Raw genomic sequence first — 26,897 nt, forward strand, 5'->3', positions numbered from 1 at the left:
CCATTTTGCAAACAATTTCAATGGATATTGTTACGGCCACCCCTTGTGGTAATGTTAAATTATGAAAATCTCATTTTATTTGGGTAATTACAACCACCCCTCAAGTATGAATCTTTTTACACGTTCATTCTAATATTGTCAAATTCAATTGTACTTGTTTTATTTTATGCCACACACACATTTTATGATCATCTTGTTACAAAATGTGGAGCTCGAATAGGGTAAAACGGGTACTAACTAAAGAATATTCTACACAATCTAGAAGATTTCACTAAATTTAATATATCACTGAACGTGTAACGGTGTAAGAAGATTCATAGTTGAGAAGTGACTATAATTATTCAAGCATATGGGTTATTTTTCAATAGATCGTAATATCCAAATCATGGGGGTCAAAATTGAATAAAGGTATAAATACCGGGTCAAAATGAACAACATCTAAACTAACGCTCCCACAGTGCCAAGTAGATGGTCAGTCCAACGGCAGTTGAATTAAGCCGCCGACGGAGATTCCAATGGCGGAAGCACAAATAACTTCTTCGACTCCTCCGCCGCTGCAAAAATCATAATCACCTCTAACTCCCAATTACAACACCACTCTTTCCAATTTCGCATCAAGAAATTTTTCCCAAAATAAAAAATGATCCACCAATGTATTTCCAAAGCTCCTCCATCTCCATTCCCCACCTTCAGACCTCCGCAAAACCCTACAAGGAGCCCCAAATTTCCGAATTCAACCGCCCGATGCGAATCGCACCTCGAGCTCGAGCCTAAATCGGCGGCGGTTCGGGTCGGGCCGCCCTACCCGGGCGGGGTGGGGCCTCACACGGGCCGGGACCCGAATGCGAAGAAGCCCGCGTGGCTCCGGCAGAAGGCGCCTCAGGGGGAGAAGTACGAGGAGGTGAAGGAGTCTCTGTCGAGACTCAAACTCAACACCGTCTGTGAGGAGGCGCAGTGCCCCAACATTGGGGAGTGCTGGAACGGCGGCGGAGATGGCATTGCCACCGCCACTATCATGCTGCTCGGGGACACCTGCACGAGGGGTTGCCGCTTCTGCGCCGTCAAGACTAGTCGGAACCCGGCGCCTCCTGATCCCATGGAGCCTTACAACACCGCCGAGGCCATTGCCAGCTGGGGGTACTAGTTTCTTCTATTGCAAACTCATTTTTGTTTCTGATTTGGTTATGAATTTGGTGGCAGAATTTGCATCTTCTTGAAAATGAGTTTGCAGACAAAGCCATAAAACAAGCAAGAATATCTTAATCAGAGCTGTATACCGAACTTAGAACACCTTGAATAACTTATATACTTGCTAAGTTGGCTGGCTAGTGCATAATGACGTTAATCGGCAAAACCAAGGTTTCACACATGGTCTAATTGATATCTTTCTAATACGCGTACTTGGGTAGATTTGGGCTTGTGGAATGAGTCGGGGGCCGTAAATTGGATTATGTGAGGGATTGCCTATCTGTTGAAGGAACTTATAAAACCTCCATCGATCATTTTGTGGGGGAGCCAGTTTTGAAGAGTTTATTACACATTGAGTAGGTCGTCTTGTCAATATTGCATTTAGAGTCCGTGAGATGATATGTATCTACGTTGACAGAGGTCAAGAGTTCAACTCATACTTTTTTTCAGTAATATAGTACTTTTTTAGTTTTTGGTAGATGGGTTGATTTATCGCCACTGTAATTTAGAAAGGATTGGCAATAACGGGTCTTATCGGAATTAAGAGGAAACAAGGGGGAATAAGATAGAAAGAGAAGATAGGCGGTGAGGAGTGCTTACAGGAGTTTGGCAAATTCTGCACTCACTGTCATTTTCGATGACGAACAATACTACTATTGTATAGTTATGTAGATCTTGCTACTGGAGTTCTTGTTTTGAATCCGAAATTTAATGGTCAAAACTCGAAAGGGCTATTAACGTTTTTTTAGTGTTAAAGGAAGCTATGCATATTTTGGCATTTGATGGTCGCTACCATATTATCTCAATTTTCACTGTTAATAGATTAATGGATGTCGCATTCAAAATGTTACATCTCCTTTAGCAAATACAAGAATCTCCCCATTTATACTGTATGACTACTACTCAACGAATCATTTTAGAGAACACCTCGTATTGGTATATGTTGGATTGATTGTTTTTCTTTTCTTTTTCAGTGTGGATTATATTGTTCTAACCAGTGTTGACCGAGACGATCTGCCTGATGGTGGTAGTGGTCATTTTGCCGAAACAGTCAAAGCCATGAAGGTTATTTTCGTGTTTCTGTGATTGGATATTTCCTTTTGATCTAAATGAGATACATTACATGCTTCTTGATGCACGATATAAATATTTAGGGTAAATTACAACCACCCCTGAGGTATGGTCAATTTACGAAAAAACCCCTTTTGTTTGGATAAGTACATCTACCCCTCAACTATGATTTTTTTTTTTACACCTCCACTCTTAAATTCGACATAATCATCTAGATTTCGTTGAATGTGCTTTCGTTTGTACTCGTTTTGTGTAAAAATACAGTTTCTGATGCACAACAATCTAGTTTCTGATGCACAACAATCTGATATAGACAAGCCAAAAAACACATATTATGATCATCTTGCTTCAAAATGTGGAGTTAAAATGGGATAAAACGGGAACAAAAGTGATAATATTCCCTATAATCTCGAAGATTCCACTAAATTTGAAACCGCAAGGGTGAACGTATAAGAAATTTTATGGTTGAGGGGTGGTTGTAATTACCTAAACAAGAGGGGCGGTTTCGTAATTTGATCATACCTCAGGGGTGGTTGTAATTTACCCAAATTTTTATGATTAGACTCTCGGGAAATTTGTAACTATGTTTCATACTAATGTTTCACGAACATGAAACACATGTCATATCTGTGCTAAGATTACTATAAGGAGTACATGTAATCTAACTTGAAGTATTGTTATTTTTGGCAGAGACTCAACCCTGAAATCATGGTCGAGTGTTTGACGTCTGATTTTCGAGGTGACTTAGAGGCTGTATCCACTCTTGTCCAGTCAGGCTTAGATGTTTTTGCTCACAATGTCGAAACTGTGAAACGACTACAGCGTATCGTTAGAGATCCTAGGGCGGGGTAAGTTGCTATTCGTTGTCGCTCATTTCATTTCACCAAATAAAAAAAAAAAAAAAAGTACATTTTGTGGAGAAATGTTTTAACAATCCTTAGTCGATGCTCCAATAAATCTGGTCATTTTATCGAAGTCCCTTAAATTTGGATATTTGACTACCTCACCTAAACTGATTTTGACTGTAGCATTTTGTCTTCAGACAATTCTTATTCGATTTTGCTGGATGGACCTCTAAACGAGACGAGTCTCCAATTACATTGACATGTGACAATCCTTTTGTGGTTAAATGTTACAGGTACGAGCAAAGTTTATCTGTGCTGAAACATGCAAAGCTCAGCAAGGAAGGGATGATAACAAAATCGTCTATTATGTTGGGACTCGGTGAAACTGACGATGAGTTAAAGGAAGCCATGGTTGACTTAAGAGACATTGGCGTTGACATTTTGACGCTAGGACAGTATTTACAGGTGACCTAATGTGCATTACTTTTTCTATTTAATACATACTTCTCAGAGTAAATAAACGATCTTTAGAAAAAACACGGAAGTACAAGCGCGATGATTGTCGATCCGATTCTTACATTTGTGGGTCTTTTTATCTATTTGTTACTATTTCCATTATGACTTGGCCTTGTAATTTTGTTCGAGATTTTATAGTTCCTAAGTTCTTATAATCTAAAGCCTATCCGAGCATTAACGTCAAATTGTTACGATCCATTCTAACTATGCAGCCTACTCCACTGCATCTTACGGTGAAGGAGTATGTTACCCCTGAAAAATTTGCCTTGTGGAAAGATTACGGCGAATCGATCGGTTTCCGTTATGTCGCGAGTGGACCCTTGGTAAACTTTTATAACCCAAATCACCATTTAATGTTCTTGTTTTATACAAGACCCTTCTTTCTATTGGAGTGTTGGACTTATTACATAAAGAACTTCATAGTTAGTTGTGTTCTTCGTTAACCTCTGTAACTCGGTCATGAATTTTTGGATTTGGTTTTTGTTTTTTCTTTTCTAGGTTCGATCTTCGTACAGAGCTGGGGAACTATTTGTCAAGACTATGGTGAAAGAAAGTGCTAAATACACATCAGAGATTTCTGCATGATTTTCTCCACACATAAATTCTTATCATTTATTCAATTCAATGATGCAGTAGTAGTATTGTCATATTCTTAGATATAATCAACCCTCAATTTTTGATACATTTTTTTCACCATCTATATATACTTTGTATTTATTCATTATGATTATTTATTAATTACAGTTGGTACCAAGTTTCATCCTTCCAACCAAATTTGACATGACTATTCTACTTGCCAGGTCTTTCACAATCGAAATCTTTGCAAATTTCCAACCAAAAAAGACAAAAAACGAAAAAGGGTTTTCACGAACAAGTGATGAAACGTATTGAATCAGATCAGTATCGGCTTTTTTCACACGTTATATATACTGGCTACAATCACACGATCACCGTAACCGATTCGGACAAAAACATAATCATAAAAACAAACATTAACTTCGAGTTTGAATTCTGATTTATAATTAGACCAACTGAGAATAGCCCTATCAGCGTAACGAATTCGGTACTGGGTAGTCCTCCTGCATTGTATTTGTTTTCTTCTCAATCAATAAACTACTATTCAAAAATACGAGCCAACCATCCAAAATCCTACAGCAAGTTAACGAAAAAAAGAAAAAGAAAAAAAGCAAATCACAACGAAAACTAAAAGTCCAATCCCATCGAATGCCATTCACTCCTCGATTGATCTATGCAAACAAGAATTGCATAAATGCAATTGAATGAGATAATGCAACTTCTTTTTCGTTTCTTTTTTTCGATCATTCGATCATTTCTTTCTTGCAGAATCCAATACTCCCCTCTTCCTCTTCTCTCCGACCAAGCTAGATCCATCGTCTTCACCACCAGGCTGCAAACACTCGTAAATAGGCAGTGCCAAAGAATCCGAAAACTTCAAATGAAAGCACTTAATTCCAGCCCATTTCCTCGGAACAATCCCAACCACACGATCGATCGCCTCATACACGTTCTCGATAATCTCACCCCCCTCCGTCACCCCCCACCTCCCAACCCTAACCGCACTGCAGGTCCCGGCGCTCAAGCACAACAAGCTCGAATTGCAAGCACTTTCGATCTCCTCCTCCAAGTTACTGCAATCAGCTCTCAAATCCACCGGCACGGGAATCTTCGACTTCTTCTTGTAGAAAACCTTCCCCAAAACCTTGGGGAGCAGAGGAACCGCATTTTCAGTCGCGAAAAACGCGTCGAACGAATCGTAGAGGCGCTTTTTTGAATCGAAGGACCTGTAATCCGATTTGAGCTTCGAAAGCTTGAGAACCTGGTTTACGGAGGGTTCGCCGCCTTGGGCTGCGAGGGCCTTGAGGGCGGATTCGGCGGTGACTTTTTTGCCGTCGACGATGAGGCAGAGATTCAAGGTGGAGTGGTGTTCGGGGAGGAGAGAGTGGCGGAGGGGTATACGGTGGGGTGCAATAGTTAGGGTTTTTGGTGGCACTTTTTTTAGGGTTAGTGAGAGGTATATGAAATCATCACCTTCTGATTCTTCTTCTTCTTCTTCTTCGTGGTCGGAGTTTGATTGCAGCTTCTTCTGCCTCCATTTGAGGAGGGCGTTTACTGCTTTCCGAACTGTTTCCTCCTTGATTCTCTCTCTACGTGAATCTGCCATGGCGGATTGCTACGTGTGCGCCTATGGAGGTGCTTGTTGGGGGGCTGGTGTCGTCGGCGGCGGCGGTAATTGCTGCGTATGGTGGCGGCGGCGGCGGTAATTGCTGCGTCTAGAGTGGAATTTGGGTTGAGGGGGGGATTGAAGAACACACAGAGGTGCAAAATACAAATTTGCCCTCAAAGAAGCCAACTATGTTTCCGTAATTTGTTGATGGTCCTCGAAGTTTTTAAACCTTATCTTTTTGCCCCCACAGCTACAATTTTCCGTTTAATAAACCAAGTATAATTTTTGAAACAAATTTGATTTTTATAAATTAATTAAAATTGGACCCCCTGCCCTAATATACTTATTTTTTACTAGACAAAATAGACGTAGGTTTAAAACTCGGTAAATTAATATACTTGACTTTTCAGATGAAACTAGCATTTTTTTTCCCCGTGCGATGCACGGGATATTATTTCAAAAGTGAAAAAAAAATTAATTTAATGCATAATAAGAAAATATAGTACATTAACATAGTAAAAATTAATAATATAGTATTGCTCATATTTTATATAATATTAGTTTTTTTAAATCTTACATATTAAGATTTGTTATCCAAATATATAGGTTTACATTTAACAAATCGAATTTCTATCTTTATATATTAAGATTTGAGATATAATGATGAAAAATAGGAGATTGATAATTATTGAAAATTAGTATAGAAAAATATTAAAAATAAATAATTACAGAAATACCATTAGGTTTTTTTTAGGGTTGTCTAGCGTTTTTTCAGGGGTACATGTAATTATCCAAACAAGAGGGATTTTTTTTTAAATTAACCACACCTCAGGGGGGTGTTTGTAATTTACCCTTTATTTTTTTTTTGGAGACAAAATAGGTTTGAGTTAAACATCTATAAATTATTACATCAGAGACCAACAAAAAAATCGATAAATTTAACGGAATAGTAGATTGTAGATAATTTAATATATATCATCTTATAAAGTTTGAATGAATCGTTACAATGTCGAATTATCATGATGCAAGACATCGACGATTTTGAATGAGATGATGAAATTGGATCACTTCAGTTGAAAATGTTGTGAAGAAGTAATGTTTTGATTGAATGAGGTGACAATTAGATCATCTTTTATTAATACTTACAAATTAATCGAAAAATGTATGTCTGATATACTTTATTGGGTCGACTCAACAACCTATTGAGTATTTGGGCCTTTGGGACACCTAAAAGACTCGATTTGTCATCCATCTTAGTACACGTGTCTTAGTTTTGCAGGTTTAGATGTTCATCTCTACGTGACATCGACTCCGACCCAGATCACCTACTCGCGTGCAATGACATTACCTCGCGTTTCCGTTCAATCTACCCAAGGTATGTATTATCTTATAAATTTACCACATTGTCTCCAAATCAGGATGAATTAAAAATATTATTTTAACAAGATTATTAATAAAATGGAATATTAAATTATACAGTAATTCCACGTAAAAAACCAACATTTGTATAAACTACTCTCAAATACATCATTGGAACATGTAGAACAACCACAGGCTGGAATTTCCCATCAACAAGTATAAAAATCACAAACCAGAGCTCTGTACATCACTCCCTCTAGATTCATGCTCGGAGAGAAATCTACGAAAAGGGACAAATACTAGTATATCACTCCCTCTAGATTCATGCTCGGAGAGAAATCTACGAAAAGGGACAAATACTATTTACTCGTAATTTATACTTATCGTTCTATAGTCAGTTTGTCGCAAACAAAAGCCATACCACCGTTAAATTCCTAACTGCTGCATACTAGTTCAACCAGTTCCAACAAATAAGTATCGTTTTCCGATACAGACACAAGATCATTCCCATCTCTACAAACTGCATTCACACATCGATTATCCCGGAAAAGTAACTTCTGTAAGAAAATAATAGCACGAGAACTTCAATCATACTCCCGTAACTCATTCATTTGAATCATCAATAAACTCTATAAGAAGTTCGTGGGCAACAAGTGTTAAGATAACAGAATAACCTCTGTTCCCGCTCTTAAGACAATGCCTCAATAAAGGGAAGAACGAAAATTATACGACTTTTCCAAAGTCTCATATATGAAGAAGATGTTCGATCAATGCCACTATCTCGGAAATAAAGGAAAAGAAAACACCTCATAAGAGTTTTACTGTTTAAGTAGAAGACATCATAAACTAGAAATGGGCGCATTTCTCTTCGCGCAAAACCGTGCAACTGAAACCACTCCTAAGTAATCACTTCAGCTTCACGATAACAATGCATAACATTTTCACAGTTAACAGCCAACGACTATTCAAGAACGACATTATAACAACGAACTATCGTCAAATTTTCGTTCAAGTTATATATGCATTTCAATAACACAGCAATTAAGTTAAATCAAGAAATATCAATTAATAGAAAATCAAAATATATGGGCCAAGTGCCCTCCAAGACAAGAAACTCCAGCAGCCGGAAAACAAAAACCAATCAGATATCGAACATCTAAAATAAGCCAGCACACAATGCATAGATGGAATAGTATACAACTCACAGAAGCTGCTAAAAATCGGATCTTTTTTCCCTCGAATTCGACCGCTCAAACTGCAGAGTGACTCTTCTTCTTCTTTATCTTCTTCGTATTCTCCTCCTTCGTCTGCTCCTTCTCCTCAATTTGCATATATTCAACTTCAATTTCAGGATTACTGATGCTATTCGCCTTCGGGCCAACTTCAGCACTCTTACTCTTCTTATTTTTATTCTTCTTCTTCTTCTTCATCTCCCCCTTCTCTCCATTCTGCAGATTCTGCACCTCATCCACACACTCCTTCGAATCGTCAACAACAGAATCACTCCTGCTCTTCTTTTTCCTTTTCTTCTCCTCACTTGTCGAATTCTGCACCTCTACCGAATTAGGGTTTCCGCCGCCGTTCGAATCCTCCGCAGCTGCTCCATCCGAATTCCTCTCCGGCCGGTCCTCAGCCGGTTTGGGGGCCCTATTCCGGTCCGGACTACTTTCGACATCGCCGGTTTTCAAGCGCTTGCTGTGGAACTGGACCAAGTTATTGAAGGCGTCGGCTGTGCGCTGCAGGTACAAGGAGACGACGGGGGAGGAGCCGTTATCGACGGCGGCGAAGCGGGAGATGAGCTTCGCCGCCCTAGAGAGTGAGATGGGCTTCGACGAAAGCAATTGGCCCGATATTTTCCTCATTCTTTTTTTTTGTGTTGGGCGGAAATGGAAGCTTTTTGTGGCGGTCGTCTCCTTCAAATATAAGCTGCTAATTATTAGGGTGTCTTTGCTTAATCATTTAATTAATTGGCAAATTACGATTAGCCCCTCAAGTAATGTTAAATTACGAAAAAAACCCTCTTACTCTCGTTCAATTAGTAAAGGGTAAATTACCGCCACACTCCCCTGAAGTAAGGTCAAATTACGAAAAAATTCACTCATGTTTGGGTAATTACAATCTCTCCTCAACTATGAATTTTCTTGCACGTCCACCATTGCAGTGTCAAATTTAGTGGAATCTTCTAGAGTATATGGAATATTCTCAAGTATGTACATGTTTTATCCATTCGAGCTCCGCATTTTGAAATAAGATGATCATAAAATGTGTTTTTTCGCTTGTACATATATCAAATTGTGGTGCATAAAAAACTGTGTTTTTGCATAAAAACGAGTACAGACTAGAAAACATATCACGGAATCTAGAAGATTATGTTAAATTTGACACCATAAGAGTGGGCGTATAAGAAGATACATAGTTGAGGGGTAATTGTAATTACCCCTAATAGGAGGGTTTTTCCGTAATTTGACCTTACATCAAGGGTGGTTATAATTTACCTGAGGGATGTCCGTAATTTGCTCTTAATTAATTAATTAATTAATTAATTGTGTTATATGAAAATTTGGGCTAAAGTTTACCTTTGGTTGAAAGCATTGTATTATTTTCAAATAATTATGAAAGAGCAAAAAAACAGAATCATAAAACTATTTGAAGCACTTGTAATAAGTAATAACCACGGCATTCAAATAGAATTATCGTAAACAAAAATTGGTAAACTCGAATATGTACAACCTCGTGTTTTTTGCTAGATCGAACGTATGTACATGTCCAAAGCTTTTACTCAAGGAAATAAAAAATAAAAAAAATCAAACATTGTCCGGCCAGAATTCCCTGAAAAAATTGCGATCGAATTCCTGCTCTTGCAACCGCTTCTCAAACTCTTCAATCTTCCTCATCTTTTTCGACTTGCGCTTTGGTTTACTTTTCGCCACCTGAAAATGATTTATGTCAATTAGAGCTGCACTAAGTCAATTGTTAATTCGGTCGATAACTTATGCTAGTTTTACTATATATAAGTCCTTATGTGATAATCTAATTATCTTTGCCTAATTAATACTTGCATATTAAATCTATGTGTAAATTACGGCCACCTCTGAGTCAAATTACGAAAAAAAACCCTCTTGTTTATGTAATTACAACCACCCCTCAACTATGAATATTCTTACACGTTCACCACAAGTCATATTTAGTGAAATCTTCTAGATTATATTCAATATTCTCCAATTTGTATCCGTTTTACCCGATTCGAGCTCCACATTTTGAAACAAGATGATCACAAGATGTGTCTCTTGGCTTGTAAATATCGGATTGTGCTGCATCAAAAACTACATATTTGCACAAAACGAGTACAAACTACTAACTAGAGAACATTCCACAAAATTGTTGAATTTGCCTCTATAAGGATGGACGTGTAATTCATAGTTGGGGTGGTTGAAATTACCCAACCAAGAGGGTTTTCTTTTCGTAATTTAACCTTACCTTCAAGGGTGGTTGAAATTACCCAAACAAGATGGGTTTTTTCGTAATTTAACCTTACCTCAGGGGTGGCCGTAATTTACCCAAATTCATACATACAACATGTGACACAAATTCATTCAGGCTTTACAGAAGAGTAAATATAGTAGCATAGTTAAACGAAAAACCAAAAATAATCTTCCAAGGAAAAGTCAAAACTTACTTTTGCATCTTCTCCATCATGTGGTTTCGGTTGATCAGTTGACTTCTTCGGTTTGTCCGCTCCCAAACCCCGTTTATTTTTCTTAATGAAAGCTTCTATGGGCTCTAGCCTGCCCTGCATCGAACAATGAAAACCGGTCAGGAGAGTACATACGAGCTTATTCTATTTAAACAAACATATAATAAGCGTGTGTGCAAAATGTAAATGAATAAGATCCACATACTTGCACGAAAAATAAATATATATGTTCAGTGGTAAGAGAATATAGCTAACCAATTTATTTTCGAAATTTAACAAGTTGAATGGCATCTGTTCTCACCAAAGAATGACGAAACCAACGAAAATCGCTAAGTTGACTACACATGGATTTGGTCAAAGAATTTCCCGACTTTAGAAAAAGCCGTGTCATAATGTATATCAGTAATACAAGTAAAATATTTCGATACATTTTCCACAAATTTCGACATCATAATATACTCAAACTAGACACATAATGAGTGTAGTTAAAATACTAATTGAGAGATCGTAAGTCTTGAATCTTTTTTATCACTATTTTCTACATGATATCGAACTTCAACCAGTTCCAGAAAAAATCCCATCATTACACTAAGAACTGCGTAAAACCGAACCGATAAAACAAAAAATCTCAAACACTATCATCACGACGTCAAATGGTGACGAGATTTCTGTAAAAGCAAAACAATACGAGGAGCTAGCAACTATGTCTGAAAAGGTACAACCAACTCATCCGTTTTCTATTTCCTTGTAAATTTTAACACGAAAACCCCACACAAGATTAAAAATTAAAATAATCCCATATGAAGCAAACAAAACCTAATATTAGCAGAGAGTCTAATTAAAAAAATAGATTATAGCAAATCCACAATAAAAAGGGTAACTTTTCAAAACAGTATGTATGTATATATGAAACAAACCTGTTGGGAAACACCAAGGCCAGTCCCTTCTTTCCAACCCTGCTTCTTCAAAAGCTGAATTCATATAACAAATAAAGTAAAGTCAGATCTTGAAAACAAATTATACACACGAGAGAGAGAGAGAGAGAGAGAGAGAGAGAGAGAGAGAGAGAGAGAGAGAGAGAGAGAGAGAGAGAGAGAGAGAGAGAGACGTTAATTTCATACCCGGAAACCAATATTCGAAGAATCTATTGGGATCGAAGCAGAAGAAGCCATACTTGGAGGAGCTGTACTCATCACACCCAATCCAATAGAGGAACATTCATCAATCGCAATTTCCATTCGTCTACCAACGATTTAAGATAACCCAAAACAATATATTGGCGATTTTTCGAAGAAAAAAAATCTGAATTTTGCTAATGAATTTTCGTGAATCAATGTATACGGTAGTCTTTGAAATCAATTTGGTTGCCGAAAGAAAGAGCCCTAAATACAAAGAGGGAAAAGGGGTCGGCGAAATAATAGCCAATTGAGCCTCCAATTTTTGAGAATTACACATCACTCCTAGTTATTTCATTATTTATATATAGATCCTCGATATTAAATAATAGCCAATTGGGTCCTCCATTATGAATGTTTTATAAGAAGGGGTATTACAAATAAATTATTTTGCAAATAAGTTAATGATGGGCAACTTATTCATATGTAGGCCCACCTTCACAAATTGTTTTACAAAAAAGTCCAGATAAAGACTATATGTGTGTAAATGACTAAAATATCCCCTCACATTTTAATATACTCCAATTTCATCTATTTAACCCCTTCGCAAATTATTCAATTTTGACCCGTAACCTAATGTTTACTCTAATTTTGATCGCCATTGTAGTTAACTGCGGCCAACACGGTCTCCGACGGCGTTTTTTTTCCAGAAACATTTTTTGACCCCGTGAAAACAGTAATATTGTTATATTACTATCTAGTACGGTAATATTAACACAACAAAATCACTATATTACATAATAAATTATTGTATAATATAGTAAATTATTATGTTTACCAGTCGACAAAGATAAACAAAAAACACTAAAAATTTAATATTACGATACTAGACAGTAATATTAATGTGTTTACAGTGTTACTGTAAACGGTCAGCGGAGGGTTAGGGAAAAAAACATCGATCTCCCGTGACGAAAAAAAATAGCAGAAAAAAAAATGTTTGGAAAAAGTCAAAATTGCATTTTTATGATCAAAATCGATGAAATCAGAATTAAATTAAGATTACAATTAGGAATTGAGTTTAGAGGATTGTCTGTAATTTTACCACACTAAATTTACCTTTGTTTATCATTTATCATTTTATGTTAAAATGATGAGCTTATTGATTAAATATATAAAACACTTGAACCTAGATTAATAAATGTTCTTGATTAGAACCTTCTCATAAAAACCTGTAAAAGAAATATAATATAATATTATTATATGCCAAGTACAGTTGACACCCCTAAAGTATAGAGTTAAATGCAAAAACCCCCCTGTGTTAATCCTAAAGACCAAAAAACCCCCCGGGATAAAAAAAGTGACAAAAACCCCCCTAATAAGTGTTCAAACATGCACACTCGACCCATTTTATTTTTATTCGTTGACTGTTCGTGAAAAGACAAATACACCCTCAGATAAATCTGTCCAACATCTAAAATTTTATGACCCAAATGAAGTTTATAAAATTTTCAATTCAGTCCCTAATAGTTTCAATTAAGCCATCTTCCCCAAATGAAAAAAACACACAGACACACAAATACACACACTTTGATTTTTATTTCTCTGGGCACCTCACCCCACCCCACCAATGCCGTCGCCGGCTCCGTTCATGGACCGAAACCCCTCTCCGGCGACCAGCCAAGCAGCCACGTCACCGTACGGATGCATCCCATCTTCTCCGGTTTCCCCAAAAATGGAGTATAACTCCAGATACGCATTCCCGTTTGCCATTGCCGTGGTTATGGAAGGTGGGTGGTTTGTATCTATTTAAATATAATTTGTATTTTTTCATTATATTATAAATTCCAGAAAACCGGCTGTTTGACGTTGCCGTTGACCTGAAAAACCTGAGGGCTGCACTCCGGTTCGCCGTCGAACAGAAAAACGAATCTCGGGTCGGGTTCAGCCCTAACATTCAAGTGCAATTTCACACCCGACCCGAAAATCATAACCCACCCGTTTTGAATCACCGGCTTCCCCATATTCTCCAGAATACTCTTCAAATCCAACTGCACCGCGACGGAGCCTAGAAGCTTCCCGCCGCTCACAAGCCCGCATCCGCCGCCGCCAGATACGCATTCCCGTTCTCCAGAATATAATTCATATTTTTTCATTTTGTTTTTGAATTTAAATATTATTACAAATTCATAAATAGTTTAATTGTTTTATGAGTGTAGAATCAGAGGGGTAAATTTGTCTTTTCACGCACAAAATGTATAAAAATCGCACAAGTAGTCGCACATTGGGCGAGTGAATGGCACGCACAAAAGTTAGGGGGGAGTATGGCTTTGACTATTGATTACAGGGGGATTTTTGTCACTTTTTTTATCCCAGGGGGGTTTTTGGTCTTTAGGATTAACACAGGGGTGGTTTTTGCATTTAACTCCTAAAGTATATTATACGTAGCACGTACCCACCTCCTCAAGCACAATTTAATTTGCATTTTAAATTAACACCTTAAAATCATCTCTTTTATTGAAAGAAATAACTAAAAAAATAATTAAATTATACAACTAAAATTATCTATTGGAAAATGCAATATTTAAAAATTTAAAAATACTATCTTGCAGTAGGTACACATTTAATAAATAACATGTAATTGTTGTTGGACCCAATTAATCGAATATATTCATATCTATAAATTTCAAGAAATCAATACATAAATAATAGTAATCTTAAATATTCAAATTTATTGTACTTCACTAATTTCTGAAAATATATTTTCATTCCTTATTATACAATATATATTACTTTTTAATTAGTTTCCAGTAATATGATTTGAGTTACTTTTCAATTTTATATGGTGCGATGATTATTAGATTATTACGTTTATTAGGTTTTAATTTTTTTTATAATATATATATAAATAAAAAAACAAGATTGGAATTAGTATTACCGTAAAACGTGTTTAGCAGCCTACATGCCGAATTTGTACAATAATAGTGGTGGCCGAGTTTCCCTTATTCATAACTCGTCATAACTCAGCCTTCTTCTCCACGTGTTGACGCTTCGTATAAACTACCTTCTCCACCGCTCCTCCTTCCACCGCCCTTGCTAACTTTTTGAATCGAGAATCTCCTTCCACCCCCTTCCACCCCCCGTGATTGCAGTTGGAAGAAAGCTTTTTGATAAATCCGATCCCCCTTTTTTTATTTTATCCGATTGGGCGGTCGTCTGATATGGTGGCGGAGGGGGTGGGCCCTTCTGTGGAGGCGGCGGCGGCCGTGGTGGCGCTCCGCCTTAAGGCCGCTACGAGTTGGTGGGACGTAGTTAACGAGTCGCCCGCCTGGCAGGATCGTATATTCCATGTCCTCGCCGCGCTTTATGGGATCGTCGCCGTTGTTGCTCTTGTAAATTTCTTTCTACAAATTTTTTTTTTCATGTTGCTGCTTATCGTTCCTCCTTTCGGCGATTGTGATTTGTGAATTTTGTGATGGTTGTGTTTGATATTTTCGAATTTTACACACCCGGTGTTTTTCCTGTTCATTTTTCCCGCTGCATTAGGGATTCGTAATGATTGGTATGGAGATAAATTGCAAAATACTATTTTAATTAGGTTTGTTACGATTACCCGTCTTAAATTTTTCCGACTTTTTTTAGAGTGAATAACTAGTTTCCAAACCTGTAAGATGAATTTTGTTTTAGAATATCTGTAATTGCATTTGAATTAGGGGTTTATACGCATTCTGTTGAGCTTCTTGCAGGTTTTGAATACCCTTGATTTATGTGTTGAATTATGAATGTTAACTGAAGATAATTTGTGTTTGTTTTTGCATGCATAGATTGTGAAAACTCTTCCATAAATTAATGGAAGGAAGGTTCCATCGTTTACTTGTTGTAGGTACAATTGGTTAGGATACAATTGAGAGTACCCGAGTATGGTTGGACGACACAAAAAGTATTCCATTTCCTCAATTTCGTGGTCAATGGAGGTCTGTATCACATGCATTATTTCTTTCTTGGCTATTAATTTACTTTTAAATACTATTTGGAGAGTTAATAACTGAATAATGTTATGTTTTATTGCTTGTTTAGTTCGTTGTGTGGTATTTGCATTCCGTCGAGACGTTCAGAAGTTGAATCCTGAGGTATCAACTTTAATTCATACGATTGCCATTTTTCTGAAATCTTATAACTAATATATCCTGATAATAGTATTGCATTTTGGTAGATTGTTCAACACATATTGCTCGATATGCCAAGTCTTGCATTTTTCACTACGTATGCGTTGCTGGTGTTGTTCTGGGCAGAAATTTATTACCAGGTTGGTCCAAAGTCTTTTTGTTAGGATTTGTTTTGCTATAGGTTTTGAAGGTGGTGACTGATTTACTTTGTACGATTTGAGCAGGCTCGTGCTGTATCTACTGATGGGCTGAGGCCTAGTTTTTACACAATAAACGGTGTCGTATATGTCATCCAGGTGAACAATCTTACCCATATTTGTTCAGTTAGTTAGAGGATAAAGATCCTTGCTCCTTATTTGGAGTTTATTGCTTCTGTTATAATATGTTAGAAGATAGGCTAAGATGTGTTTGGAAGCTTTTTGACCTTATTGTCCTTATAAGTCTACTTCATCTGAAATAAACAAAACAACAATATGCAGCACATTAGTTAGATTTTCCACCATGAAGGAATATATTCCTGATACTTTTATTTGCTCTCTGTTTTCTGAATGGTAGAGGTTGGGAAGGAGCAGAGGGGGCTCTTGTGCTCTAGGACGACTTACTGAGTGATAGTTTTATAAATTGTTCATAGAGGAAAGAAGGTCTCAATCAGTTTAGAATGAAAAGGAGTACGTCTTATTGTCTGGACGCGTTAAAATTTGAAAATTAGAGAGGCAATTCATTCATCTTAGGAATATAGCACACTGAGTTCAGCAATCTGGTATTAGTAAACATGGGTGAACATCTCTAGCAAGTGTGATTTAGTTGAATAAATGAAGCGCTTTGGAAATACTTTTCAGATAAGGATCTTTCATGCGGTTCAAATGTTTTCCTTTTCTTTCTCCTATACGTAAGCTATTTGGCTGTTACGTAGCTGATTGATCAATCTGTTAATGGATCTTATGAGGATTAATCGTTAGAATACTAGATACGTCAGTTCTCTAAATATGCATTCATTCTCTGGTTGTCTAGATCCCGTAGTTGTGCAATTATTCGGATCCGTTTTCTCAGATATGTTCCTTGCACGTGCTATCTTAAATTAGAGTTCAAGTTGAAATGGTTCTGGGTTGGCTTTATATTTGGCCTTCAAATTACTGGCCTGGTAATTCTGTTAATAGGTATGCCAGAAATTAATAGTTTATTCGTGAAAGAAGTTTCTTCGTGGGGCTTCTGAACAAAGTTACTCCAGTAGAAGTAGAAATTTTATTTAGGTAAAGTGTCACCATAATTATGGAGCTTAATCCTTGTAGCTGACCAGACATGAACAGTAAGAACTACTGAACAATTATTTACCCTGGGAGATATGCTTTATTAAATAAAAACAATTAATATCTGTATGCTGACTAGACAGTTGTATTAGAGACCAGGAAGTTTTTTAAGGCTTTATGATTTCCAAGGTCTAGCTCAGGACAAGCAGTGAGAAGAACTTTGATCTTCTTCATTGTGAGAGAAACATAATAATGTTCTTCCCTTGTAGAAAGGTGTTTGCTGTCTGTATGTTATGGTCCTGTGTCGTGGAAATGTAATTTGTTGAGAAGCTAGATTGCTTATGGTTGTAACACATGCCATCTAATTTCTTGTAGTATATAGATTTAGGAATTTTCTTTATATCAAGAATGTGTAATTTGGAACAATCATTTCTTTTTATCGTCTTGTAGATAATCATGTGGTTAATTCTGTTGGCTTTGTATAATGTGTAACAAACATTTCTCTAATATGTTGCAGATAATCCTGTGGTTAATTCTGTGGTGGAAGCCCATTCCCATAGTTGTGATTTTATCCAAAATGTTCTTTGCAGGTTTTTACTTTAACCGTTTTCCGAGTTTATATGCATTAATTGTGTTACTGCTTCCAATATTCTTAAGGAACTTGTCAATTTGCAGGTGTTTCATTATTTGCAGCCTTGGGTTTCCTTCTCTATGGTGGAAGGTATTTTACTTCACTCCCTCTGATAATTGACTGATACTAAACATGACTTCTTTGATAGTTCTCCGTGGTTTGCACGTTTGACTAACTGATAACCCTGCCTCCCATCTTAGATCTCCTTTGCGGTTGGAAGGTTAAGAAGAGACCACTTTTTTTTTTTTCTTTTTGGGTTTTGTAGAACTGTTATATGAATTCTTTACTTTGAAAGATTGTCCTGTGGATTCATTTTAACAATGATCTTTGACGTGTGGTGCAGGTTGTTCTTAATGCTGCAGCGTTTCCCTGTGGAATCAAAAGGACGGCGCAAGAAGCTACAGGAGGTATACCGTAAGCTGATTGTTGTTTCTTATCGTTTGATATTTTTCTATTTTTAACTTGTTTGTTCTCATCTCTTGCTTACCCAGGTTGGCTATGTTACCACAATATGTTTTTCATGTTTTCTCGTGAGATGCATTATGGTAAGTCCCATGCTTATTCTAAGAAGAATTCTGAATGATCTATATTTTATCGAATCCAACCTTTTGATGGTCACCGATCATGAATGTGATTAATATCATTGGTGCAACCTTCAAGAAAGTTGTCTAAAACGTAAAGTTGAAATGTGTTAAGGTTAACGAAAACCTTCGAAGCTTTCAATTCTGGCACAAACTCCGTACCCATCAATGAGAGCTTTAGTTTATTTTTTGTGGATGGAGTGAGAGCATAAATAAAAGATTGCATTGAATGTGTCACTGGTGTTGGCTAGTTTGGTTTGAAACTATATTTTTTCGTTGTTTCTGCGTCACGCACCCTGCATTTATATGCATGTATTGATGTATACACATATTTGTCTCTAGTAAGCATCATGGTTATATGTACTTATCTATCTATATGCTCTTTCTAGTTTCAGTTTTTTTTGGCTCGATATTTTAGTTATGCTCGCATCATCTGACTTCTATCCTTCAACTGTGTAAATACAGATGTGCTTTAATGCATTTGAGGCAGCTGCAGATCTAGATGTTCTGGATCATCCTATTTTGAATTTCATTTACTACCTGGTGAGTTTTCAGTTCTAATTTTTTGAGGTCTTCTTATTTGATTGATGTTATGTTCATGTAAATCCTGAAATGATCTGTCTGGCATTTTATTCTGTTTATGGTGAATTATGTGGTTGGTCATAAAAGTCTTTGAAGTGGTTGAAAGTTCGAAACTGAGTGAAGCCTTTCGATAGTTTCTTGTTCTCTCAGCTACTTTAGAATCTTCTTCTATTATTTTCAGTTTAAACACAAGGATTTGTTTTAAAAGTCAGATTTGTATTAGAAACTGATATAATCAAATATCAAATTTAAGATTGTTAATGAATATTAAAGTAAGAAGAAACTGATATATTGTGAAGTCTCTTTCTTTTAGACGACAAAATCGAGTGTTTATTTATAGATTGGACCGGCATCATGTTAGCTTTATAAATGCACAGGATAATCTACGTATTCTGCCTCTTCGTTTTGTGGTCTTGTCCACTTGCAAATGTTTGTAGAATATTCGAGGATTGAAATTTTGAACCTTTGATTTTAAATATATAAAGTTAAATGATTACAACACACAACTCCGACAATCAAACATTACTACTCGTGTTGTTCGAGACTCTTCTTTAGAGTATGCTTAGAGATTTCTTTATATGATTTGTGTTATGTTTAAGTCTTTGACGATTTTTTTCTTTTTATTAATCTGTTTCTTTAATCTTGCAGCTTGTGGAGATCTTACCTTCGTCTCTTGTCCTATTCATATTGAGAAAATTGCCTCCAAAACGCGGGATCACGCAATATCATCCAATCAGGTGATGGGGAAAGCAACAGATATATAAACGCGGTTTAAAAAAAAACAAAAACTGCAGGGTTGGGATAAATGATGATATGCAGATTGAGGCTTGAAAACAACTTGTACTAGAAGATATGATGCAGAAAATGTGAAAAATCGACCATTGTATATGGGGAAGTCCCAACCGTGTGTGAATGCATATTAGCTTTCTCTTAATTCCAGTCTGCGTTTTTTCTTTTTCTTTCTTTCTTTTATTATATAAAGGTTTAGGCGAACGATGAACGTAAAAATGTAGTTATAATGCACATTTGTGTCATCTTTTCATACCAATTTTCTTGCCTCTTCCTTTACCATTAAAAGGTGTGATCTTTTTCTTTTCTTGAACGCTGTATATTATTTTCCTTCACGAGGTTGCGATTTAAAGGTGTTTCTTATAAATTATTGATTCGTATTCGACTTCGATTCAGTTGTACTCATCACTGGAGATTATAAATTTTTTGAAGAAATAAGAATATTTTTCTTTTTAGTTTATTTATGATTTAATTAAAGATAAATTAATAATATACGAACAATTAAATCTCTATGAATTCTATTTTCTTAATAGCGCCAAACAACAACATAATCAATAATATACGAGCAATTAAAACTCGAACTCAGTTGCAAAAGAAAATATGTAACTTTGAAAATAAAAAAGTAACTAACATGAACAATCAATCAATTCAAAGAAAATATATAACTAAGATTGAAGACAATTCCAAGAAATAAGAGGCTCGAAGCAAGAAACAAGCAAGTAAATATCACCAAATGTTCTACTAAAACGATGACCAAAACGATAAATGCATCAAATTACTTCGATATTTCAATATTATAAACAACGAGAGATTTTTATTGTACTAAATCTCGATCGTTGTAACAAAGAGAGTTTAGTTATGATTCCGACAAACGTGTTGAGTGTTCATCATTCTCGATTGTTGTCATATATATAGGAGTCGAGTATACGAGGCTGTTTGCTTAACAAGTATGCTATGTTTTTACCCACAAAAAAAATTTAAAAAAAGAAAAATTAAAGAAACAAGCATACTCGTTAATTTTACGAGGCTTAGAGGACTCACATAGTTTCTCTCCATTTCAGTACGAAGCGACAGTGACTTCCTAGAAGGTATACAAGACACTCCGACAAAGGTGCTCGATGCCATTCGTCTTCTTTATTAATTTCCAAGCTCGCTTCTTCCAAATCTCGAAACAACAACTTCGAGGGCTCGTCTTTGTTTCCACTCTCTCTCTCCATTAGAATCTTCCACATGTACTCGACGAGTTCTTCCTCCCATCCCCACCTTGCATACTCCGAGTCGACGAATTCTACTTCATGCCGTGCCTTGAGGCAGCTACCGATGCTTCTCGGACGACAAATACTAAACGCACCATTTACAAGAGCTGGAAAGGACGATGAATCACAAGCCAAGTGCAAGCTCTCCACCGAAACGGGTTTGTCGTGTACCGGATCAATGTTTTCTTGAATTATATCCCTTTCATCATTTGGATGTTTATATATACTCAGACAAATTTTCGATTGGCTTAACGACTTGAGCAATTCATTCAGCTTGTGGAACCACGAAAACGAACCATCGCTTGTAGTAGTAGTAGGCACACCATATGCTAGGTGTATCTCCGACCTCCACTCCCGGCCGGAATTTGTTGCAAAAGAAACCGACGGGACAAAGTCTCCTCGGTATTTAAAATAGAGTATGTTCGGGGCATCGATAAACACCCGGGATTCTTTCAGTCCATCACAATACAAAAGAGTCAAGCGTTTGAGCCTCGGGAATTTACAAAACGACAAGCTGTCCAATGACGATCGCACGCCTCGCAGACACAAATCGTTGAGATCAAGAAAGTTGGCTTCTTTGTGCAACCAAGCATTGCCGTAACTAATGTTGACGGTTTCTAGAGATAACGGATGGATTTCGATGCTACAAAATTTCTCCGACGACTTGTCTCCTCTGCCATACAATCCTATGTATTCCGTAAAAGTAAAGTCCTTGAGATTTCGACAAGACAGATGTTCTGACAGCTTCCTTTTGGGACAGGAAGTAAAGTATTCTATGCAAAATGTCTTTCGGCAACTCGGATATCATGTCCATGGAGTTTGGATCAAGATTCATCAGATCTAAAAGCAATTTTGTGAAACAAGAAAAGTGTTAATCACAAAGAAGTGCACTGACTTACTTAAAAAATTAAGAAAGAGACCTTCAATTTTTTTTTTCTAAATATTTTCACCTCATTCAAACTTATTTTCAAATGAGGAAAACTCCAAAAAAATTACCCATAATTACTTGAAACCCAATTCAACTTCAATTTCATGAACACACACTCCACTACTTGCACCAATTTCTTGAATTTCCAGTGGTCAATTTTTGGATCCCACCCTCTCAACTTGGAAAAACTTGTATTAACATTTTTCATGTGTTTGTACTATTTATTGGCTTGATGACAATTCACACATGTCATTAGCATCACATTTCAATCTAAATGTCGCGGAGAAATTTTTCCGATTTCAATACCATGCCTTCGTAAACTTTCGCGTAGCAAAACTCTACACCAACTAATTGAAACTACTAACTACTTACGAGGCAAAGATATTCAAACTCCGTCCATTTCGTATTCTTCTTCTTGCTTACGGATCTTTACTTTTATTGTACGCAAATTACATGATGATGTTTTGCCTATTGCATATGTAACTTCCATTTGCACCCATGTGATTGTGAAGGTCTGATAATAGTCTCTTCTTGGACTTAATCTAGAAGTTGTGGAGTCAAGTGAAACAATCCCTGCAAAAATCGCAAGTATGCTACGTTTTTTACCCACAATAAAATTATTTCCATGATTTGACTTGATCATAATTTTTGTTTAGAAACTTTTAAAGAAAAATTAATCCCATGGTTGATTTCTAATATTTTAAATTTAGATAAACGTACCAAATGCAATATAAAAAAACAAAATGTATAACTAGACACGTGCAATGCACGTGCATCTTCCTAGTATAGTAAGTAACAAGAAAACGTGTAAGAATACATTCCCTTTATTGATAGTTTAACAATACTGACAAACTTGTTGAGTGCTATTCGTCTCGATTGTTGTCGTATATCTTCAAGCTTACTTGCTCCAAATCTCCTTCAAAGAACTTTCTGAACTGATTTTGGTTTCCCCTTTCTGTTCGCAATATATATAACGGAGTCGAGTTAATAAGATACAAAAGAAGCATAAACTGCTTGTCGATACTAAAGCACTAAGCAGAGAGCTTTGTACAATGAAAATACGAGGCCGTAACCATTTGTAAATCCAGTTTTCAGCATTCCGATTGTATTTGCTCAACAATCAAAGTGGAACAAACCTCAAGATATCGAGGTTTTTTTTTTTTTTTTTAAAAAGAGGCTACCTACAAAAGATGCAGCTCATAACACAATCGTCTTGGCTAAGTTTATAAGCTGTTAAAAATAGCTTATAACATGTTTAAGAGCTTATAACCTCTTCCAAAATATTTGGTAATTTTTTTTCAAAAAAATCTTAGAAATTCAAAAAATAAGTTAATGAATAGCTTATAAGATTTTTTTTTTCTTTCTAAAGTACCTATATCGCACATTATTGTTTAAGATCTTAAAAACAGTAAAAAATAACTTATAAGCCAATTAACCAAATACTTCAAAAATTAATATAAAAAATAAGACTTAACAACTTATCAGCTCTTAAAACAACTTATCAAATGTTTAGAATAAGTTTAGCCAAACTGGCTCTTAGTTACCCTTCTCAAACATGAAGATTGAAACACATTTGCTATATAACTATTAACTAACTAGAATACCTTCATACATGCAGCGTTTTTTCGTCGATTCAACCGGAACAATCCCTGCAAAAAAAATCACAAGTATTCTACGTTTTCACCAACAATAAAATAAAACGCTAAAGAACGAGTATACTCGTTAATTTTACGAGGCTTAGAGGACTCACATTCACATAGTATCTCTCCATTTCAGTGCGAAGCGACAATAACTTCTTCCAAGGTTTAGAAGACACTCCGACAAAGGTGCTCGATACCATTCGTCTTCCTTTTCATCTCTGTAAATACTTCTCATAATAATTTCCAAGCTCGCTTCTTCTAAATCTCGAAGCAACAAACGCGAGGGCTCGTCTTTGCTTCCACTTTCTCTCTCCATCAGAACCTTCCACATATACCCGACGAATTCTACCTCCAATCCCCTCCATGAATACTCCGACTCGACGAATTCTTCATGCCATGCCTCGAGGTAGTTACCGACGTTTCGCGGACGACAAATACTAAATGCACCATTTACAAGTGCCGGAAAGGACGATAAACGACCACAAGCCAAGTTCAAGCTCTCCACCAAAACGGGTTTGTCGTGTACCGGATCGATGTTTTCTTGAATTATGTCCTTTTCATCATTGGGATGTTTATATATACTCAGATAAATTTTTGATTGGCTTAACGCCTTGAGCAGTTTATTTAGCTTGAGAAACCACGAAGAAGAACCGTCGTTTATATGCTGTATGTGTATCTCCGACTTCCAATCCCTCGAATTTGTCGCAAAAGAAACCGACGGGACAAAGTCTCCTTTGTATTCAAAATAGAGTATGTTCGGGGCGTCGATAAATATCCGGGATTCCTTCAGTCCATCGCAATGCAAAAGGGTCAAGCGTCTGAGCCTCGGGAATTTACCAAACGACAAGTTGTCCAACGACGATTTCACACCTTGCAGAAATAAATCATTGAGATTAAGAAAGTTGGCTTCTCTGCGGAACAAAATATTTCCGTAATTGACGTTGATGGTTCGAAGAGCTGCGGGATGGATCTCGATGCTACAAAGTTCCTCCAGAAAGTGACTACCACGAAAGTGTCTACCACATAATCCTAAGCCTTCCGTAAAAGTAAATTCCTCGAGATTGCGAAGATCATTCGTGTTAATTGTTCTTAACCCTATACCTAATCCTTCGACGCATAGGGTTTCAATCAAAGGGCACCTTGCGATTATCTTTCCAAAAATACTATCGTCAATGGACACACGTACGAGATGAAGCGATCTTAGATTCTTGCAGAGTGCTATCTTTTCAATAGCCTTCTGGTCGAATACAAATCTCTCCACACGCAAATGTTTGAGCGATTCGGCTTCGAAAACTACAGATGGCAAATCATCAAGACACCCCGGATCGTGCGGTTCGGAACGAATAGAGAGACGAAACTCCTTTACGCCCATAGATGTGAGCAATGGGATCCATTTTACGAGAAGCGAAACACAGTTACGATGGTCCATACAGTGCATCGGTATAGAAAGACGAAACTCCTCTAACCGCAGCATCAGATCACGGTATCGCTGTAAAGTATTGTCGACAACGAATAGAAATTCTCGTGTCCTGTGTCTAAATGTGGGGTCTGAAAAATCAAGATCAAGATTGGGGCGCGTGCTCCAAATAGTGCACCATGATTTGGACAAGACAGATGTTCTGACAGCTTCCTTTTGGGAGAGGAAATAAAGTATTCTCTGCAAGATTTCTTTCGGCAACTCGGATATCCTGTCCATGGAGTTGGAACTAGCTGCGTCTTCCCTGTTTGCTTTTTTCGTGCCTCTAATCTGATAAACCCTAAACGATTTTGTGTGCTGAATAAAATTATATTTGATGTAGTAATTAATAAATAACGAACGTGTTTTTATTATTAGGTTTGCAATAATTAAGCTTCTTATAACAATTCTGTAAGCGTGTCGGTCGGTTCTAATTTGATTAGGAGTAATTAATTTCTATTGCTTACAACTCTACAAAAGGTAGAATTCTATGATTTATATCTTTTGGCCCAAGTAATTTCCTTCTTTTAAGATTCTTAATTTTTTATCGGCAAAGAGATCCATGACAAGACACTTAACTAAAAAAGGGACATCAACTTTTTCGTCTTTTAAATATTTTCAGCTTATTCAAACTTATTTGCAAATAAGGAAACCTCTTTTATATATACCAAAATTACCTCAAATTCCTTGAAATCCAATTCAAACTCCAAATTTCATGATTTACACACAAATTTAACCAAATGTCACCAATTAACCAATTTTGACCATAATTTCAATTTTGATCCGCCACCACCAGATAACGCCGGTCAGCCACCTTTGACTTCTTTTTTTTGTTTATTTTTTTTTTCCGGCCGGTCAACGCCTTTGAACGTCGGGTCTCCGACGTTGACTTTTTTATTTTTTTTATTTTTTTTATTTTATAATTTTGTGTTTTCTTAAAAAAAAAATATATTTTAATTAATATTATTGTCTTGGCTGCTAAATTACTGTCTCTAGCAGTTATTTAATTGTCGGATACAGTAATTTAACTGTTAATTGACCTTTTTTTGTCCTTCAAAAAATATTTTAATTAATATTACTGTCTTGATTGCTAAATTACTGTATCCATCAGTCATGTAACTGTCGGATAGAGTAATTTAACTCTATCCCTAGAGAGCGACGAAAGAGGTGGAATTGAAGTGGACGTGGGCGTGGATACTTGAATTGGGAAGTGACCCGCTGCTCCAGTAATTCTCATTTGTTGTCTCTTTGTTGGCGCTTATGCTCATCAACAACAAAGCGTTTGAGGAATTCTCCAACAGTAGCCCCCCGGCCCCGCCGGAATTCTCTAACTGCAGCGCCCCTTTGTTCACCGGGACCAAGCAGTGGGTGTTTTGATCCCATGGAATATGAAGCCACAAGCTAACTTCGAATTTATGAAAGTTTCAAATTAAGTTCAATTGAGTCCCTGGTACTTTCAAATTCACCCCCTTACGATATTTCAAGTAAAAAGACAAAAAAACCCTTGCACTTTCGCATGTGCATCGCGCGTGCGCTGGAAAATTAGAAGATTCGCCGGAATATTCCCCTTAGGTGGTTATGTGCGTCAAAAAACTGAGTTTGGGTGTGCGTTTGCAACTTTTATTAGTTAAGATGGTAAAGTGCAAAAACG

The 26,897-nt window shown here is 36.7% G+C and overlaps 6 protein-coding genes across 6 annotated transcripts; 2 read left to right on the plus strand and 4 right to left on the minus strand.

Moving 5' to 3' along the window:
* Window positions 1–438: 438 nt before the first annotated feature.
* On the plus strand, window positions 439–4,389 carry LOC105966128 (Radical SAM superfamily protein). Its single transcript, XM_012990681.2, has 6 exons — window positions 439–1,137; window positions 2,163–2,253; window positions 2,950–3,107; window positions 3,398–3,569; window positions 3,833–3,943; window positions 4,119–4,389. Exons 1-6 carry the CDS (start codon window positions 641–643, stop codon window positions 4,203–4,205), a joined length of 1,116 nt encoding a protein of 371 aa, XP_012846135.2. The 5' UTR covers window positions 439–640; the 3' UTR covers window positions 4,206–4,389.
* Window positions 4,390–4,600: 211 nt separating this feature from the next.
* On the minus strand, window positions 4,601–5,998 carry LOC105966129 (putative ribosome biogenesis protein C8F11.04). Its single transcript, XM_012990683.2, has one exon. The coding sequence runs from the start codon at window positions 5,800–5,802 to the stop codon at window positions 4,948–4,950; it is 855 nt and encodes a 284-aa protein (XP_012846137.2). The 5' UTR covers window positions 5,803–5,998; the 3' UTR covers window positions 4,601–4,947.
* Window positions 5,999–8,205: 2,207 nt separating this feature from the next.
* On the minus strand, window positions 8,206–9,101 carry LOC105966017 (uncharacterized). The gene has a single exon (XM_012990560.2). The coding sequence runs from the start codon at window positions 9,024–9,026 to the stop codon at window positions 8,415–8,417; it is 612 nt and encodes a 203-aa protein (XP_012846014.2). The 5' UTR covers window positions 9,027–9,101; the 3' UTR covers window positions 8,206–8,414.
* A 708-nt stretch (window positions 9,102–9,809) lies between these two features.
* LOC105966030 (D111/G-patch domain-containing protein) lies at window positions 9,810–12,243 on the minus strand. The gene is made up of 4 exons (XM_012990571.2): window positions 11,980–12,243; window positions 11,776–11,829; window positions 10,841–10,954; window positions 9,810–10,094 (listed from the first exon to the last, which is right to left on the minus strand). Exons 1-4 carry the CDS (start codon window positions 12,094–12,096, stop codon window positions 9,969–9,971), a joined length of 411 nt encoding a protein of 136 aa, XP_012846025.2. The 5' UTR covers window positions 12,097–12,243; the 3' UTR covers window positions 9,810–9,968.
* Window positions 12,244–14,900: 2,657 nt separating this feature from the next.
* TOM3 (tobamovirus multiplication protein 3) lies at window positions 14,901–20,254 on the plus strand. The gene is made up of 11 exons (XM_012990750.2): window positions 14,901–15,362; window positions 15,854–15,944; window positions 16,048–16,100; window positions 16,184–16,276; window positions 16,361–16,432; window positions 17,901–17,973; window positions 18,059–18,104; window positions 18,358–18,421; window positions 18,506–18,559; window positions 19,061–19,138; window positions 19,826–20,254. Exons 1-11 carry the CDS (start codon window positions 15,192–15,194, stop codon window positions 19,916–19,918), a joined length of 888 nt encoding a protein of 295 aa, XP_012846204.1. The 5' UTR covers window positions 14,901–15,191; the 3' UTR covers window positions 19,919–20,254.
* A 648-nt stretch (window positions 20,255–20,902) lies between these two features.
* On the minus strand, window positions 20,903–25,547 carry LOC148770451 (uncharacterized). The gene is made up of 3 exons (XM_088818315.1): window positions 23,905–25,547; window positions 23,755–23,799; window positions 20,903–21,908 (listed from the first exon to the last, which is right to left on the minus strand). Exons 1-3 carry the CDS (start codon window positions 25,484–25,486, stop codon window positions 21,004–21,006), a joined length of 2,532 nt encoding a protein of 843 aa, XP_088674441.1. The 5' UTR covers window positions 25,487–25,547; the 3' UTR covers window positions 20,903–21,003.
* Between the last annotated feature and the right edge of the window lie 1,350 nt (window positions 25,548–26,897).

The sequence above is a fragment of the Erythranthe guttata genome, chromosome 5 (assembly GCF_056151865.1).
Source record: "Erythranthe guttata isolate IM_541 chromosome 5, IM_541, whole genome shotgun sequence".
NCBI classification, from domain to species: domain Eukaryota; kingdom Viridiplantae; phylum Streptophyta; class Magnoliopsida; order Lamiales; family Phrymaceae; genus Erythranthe; species Erythranthe guttata.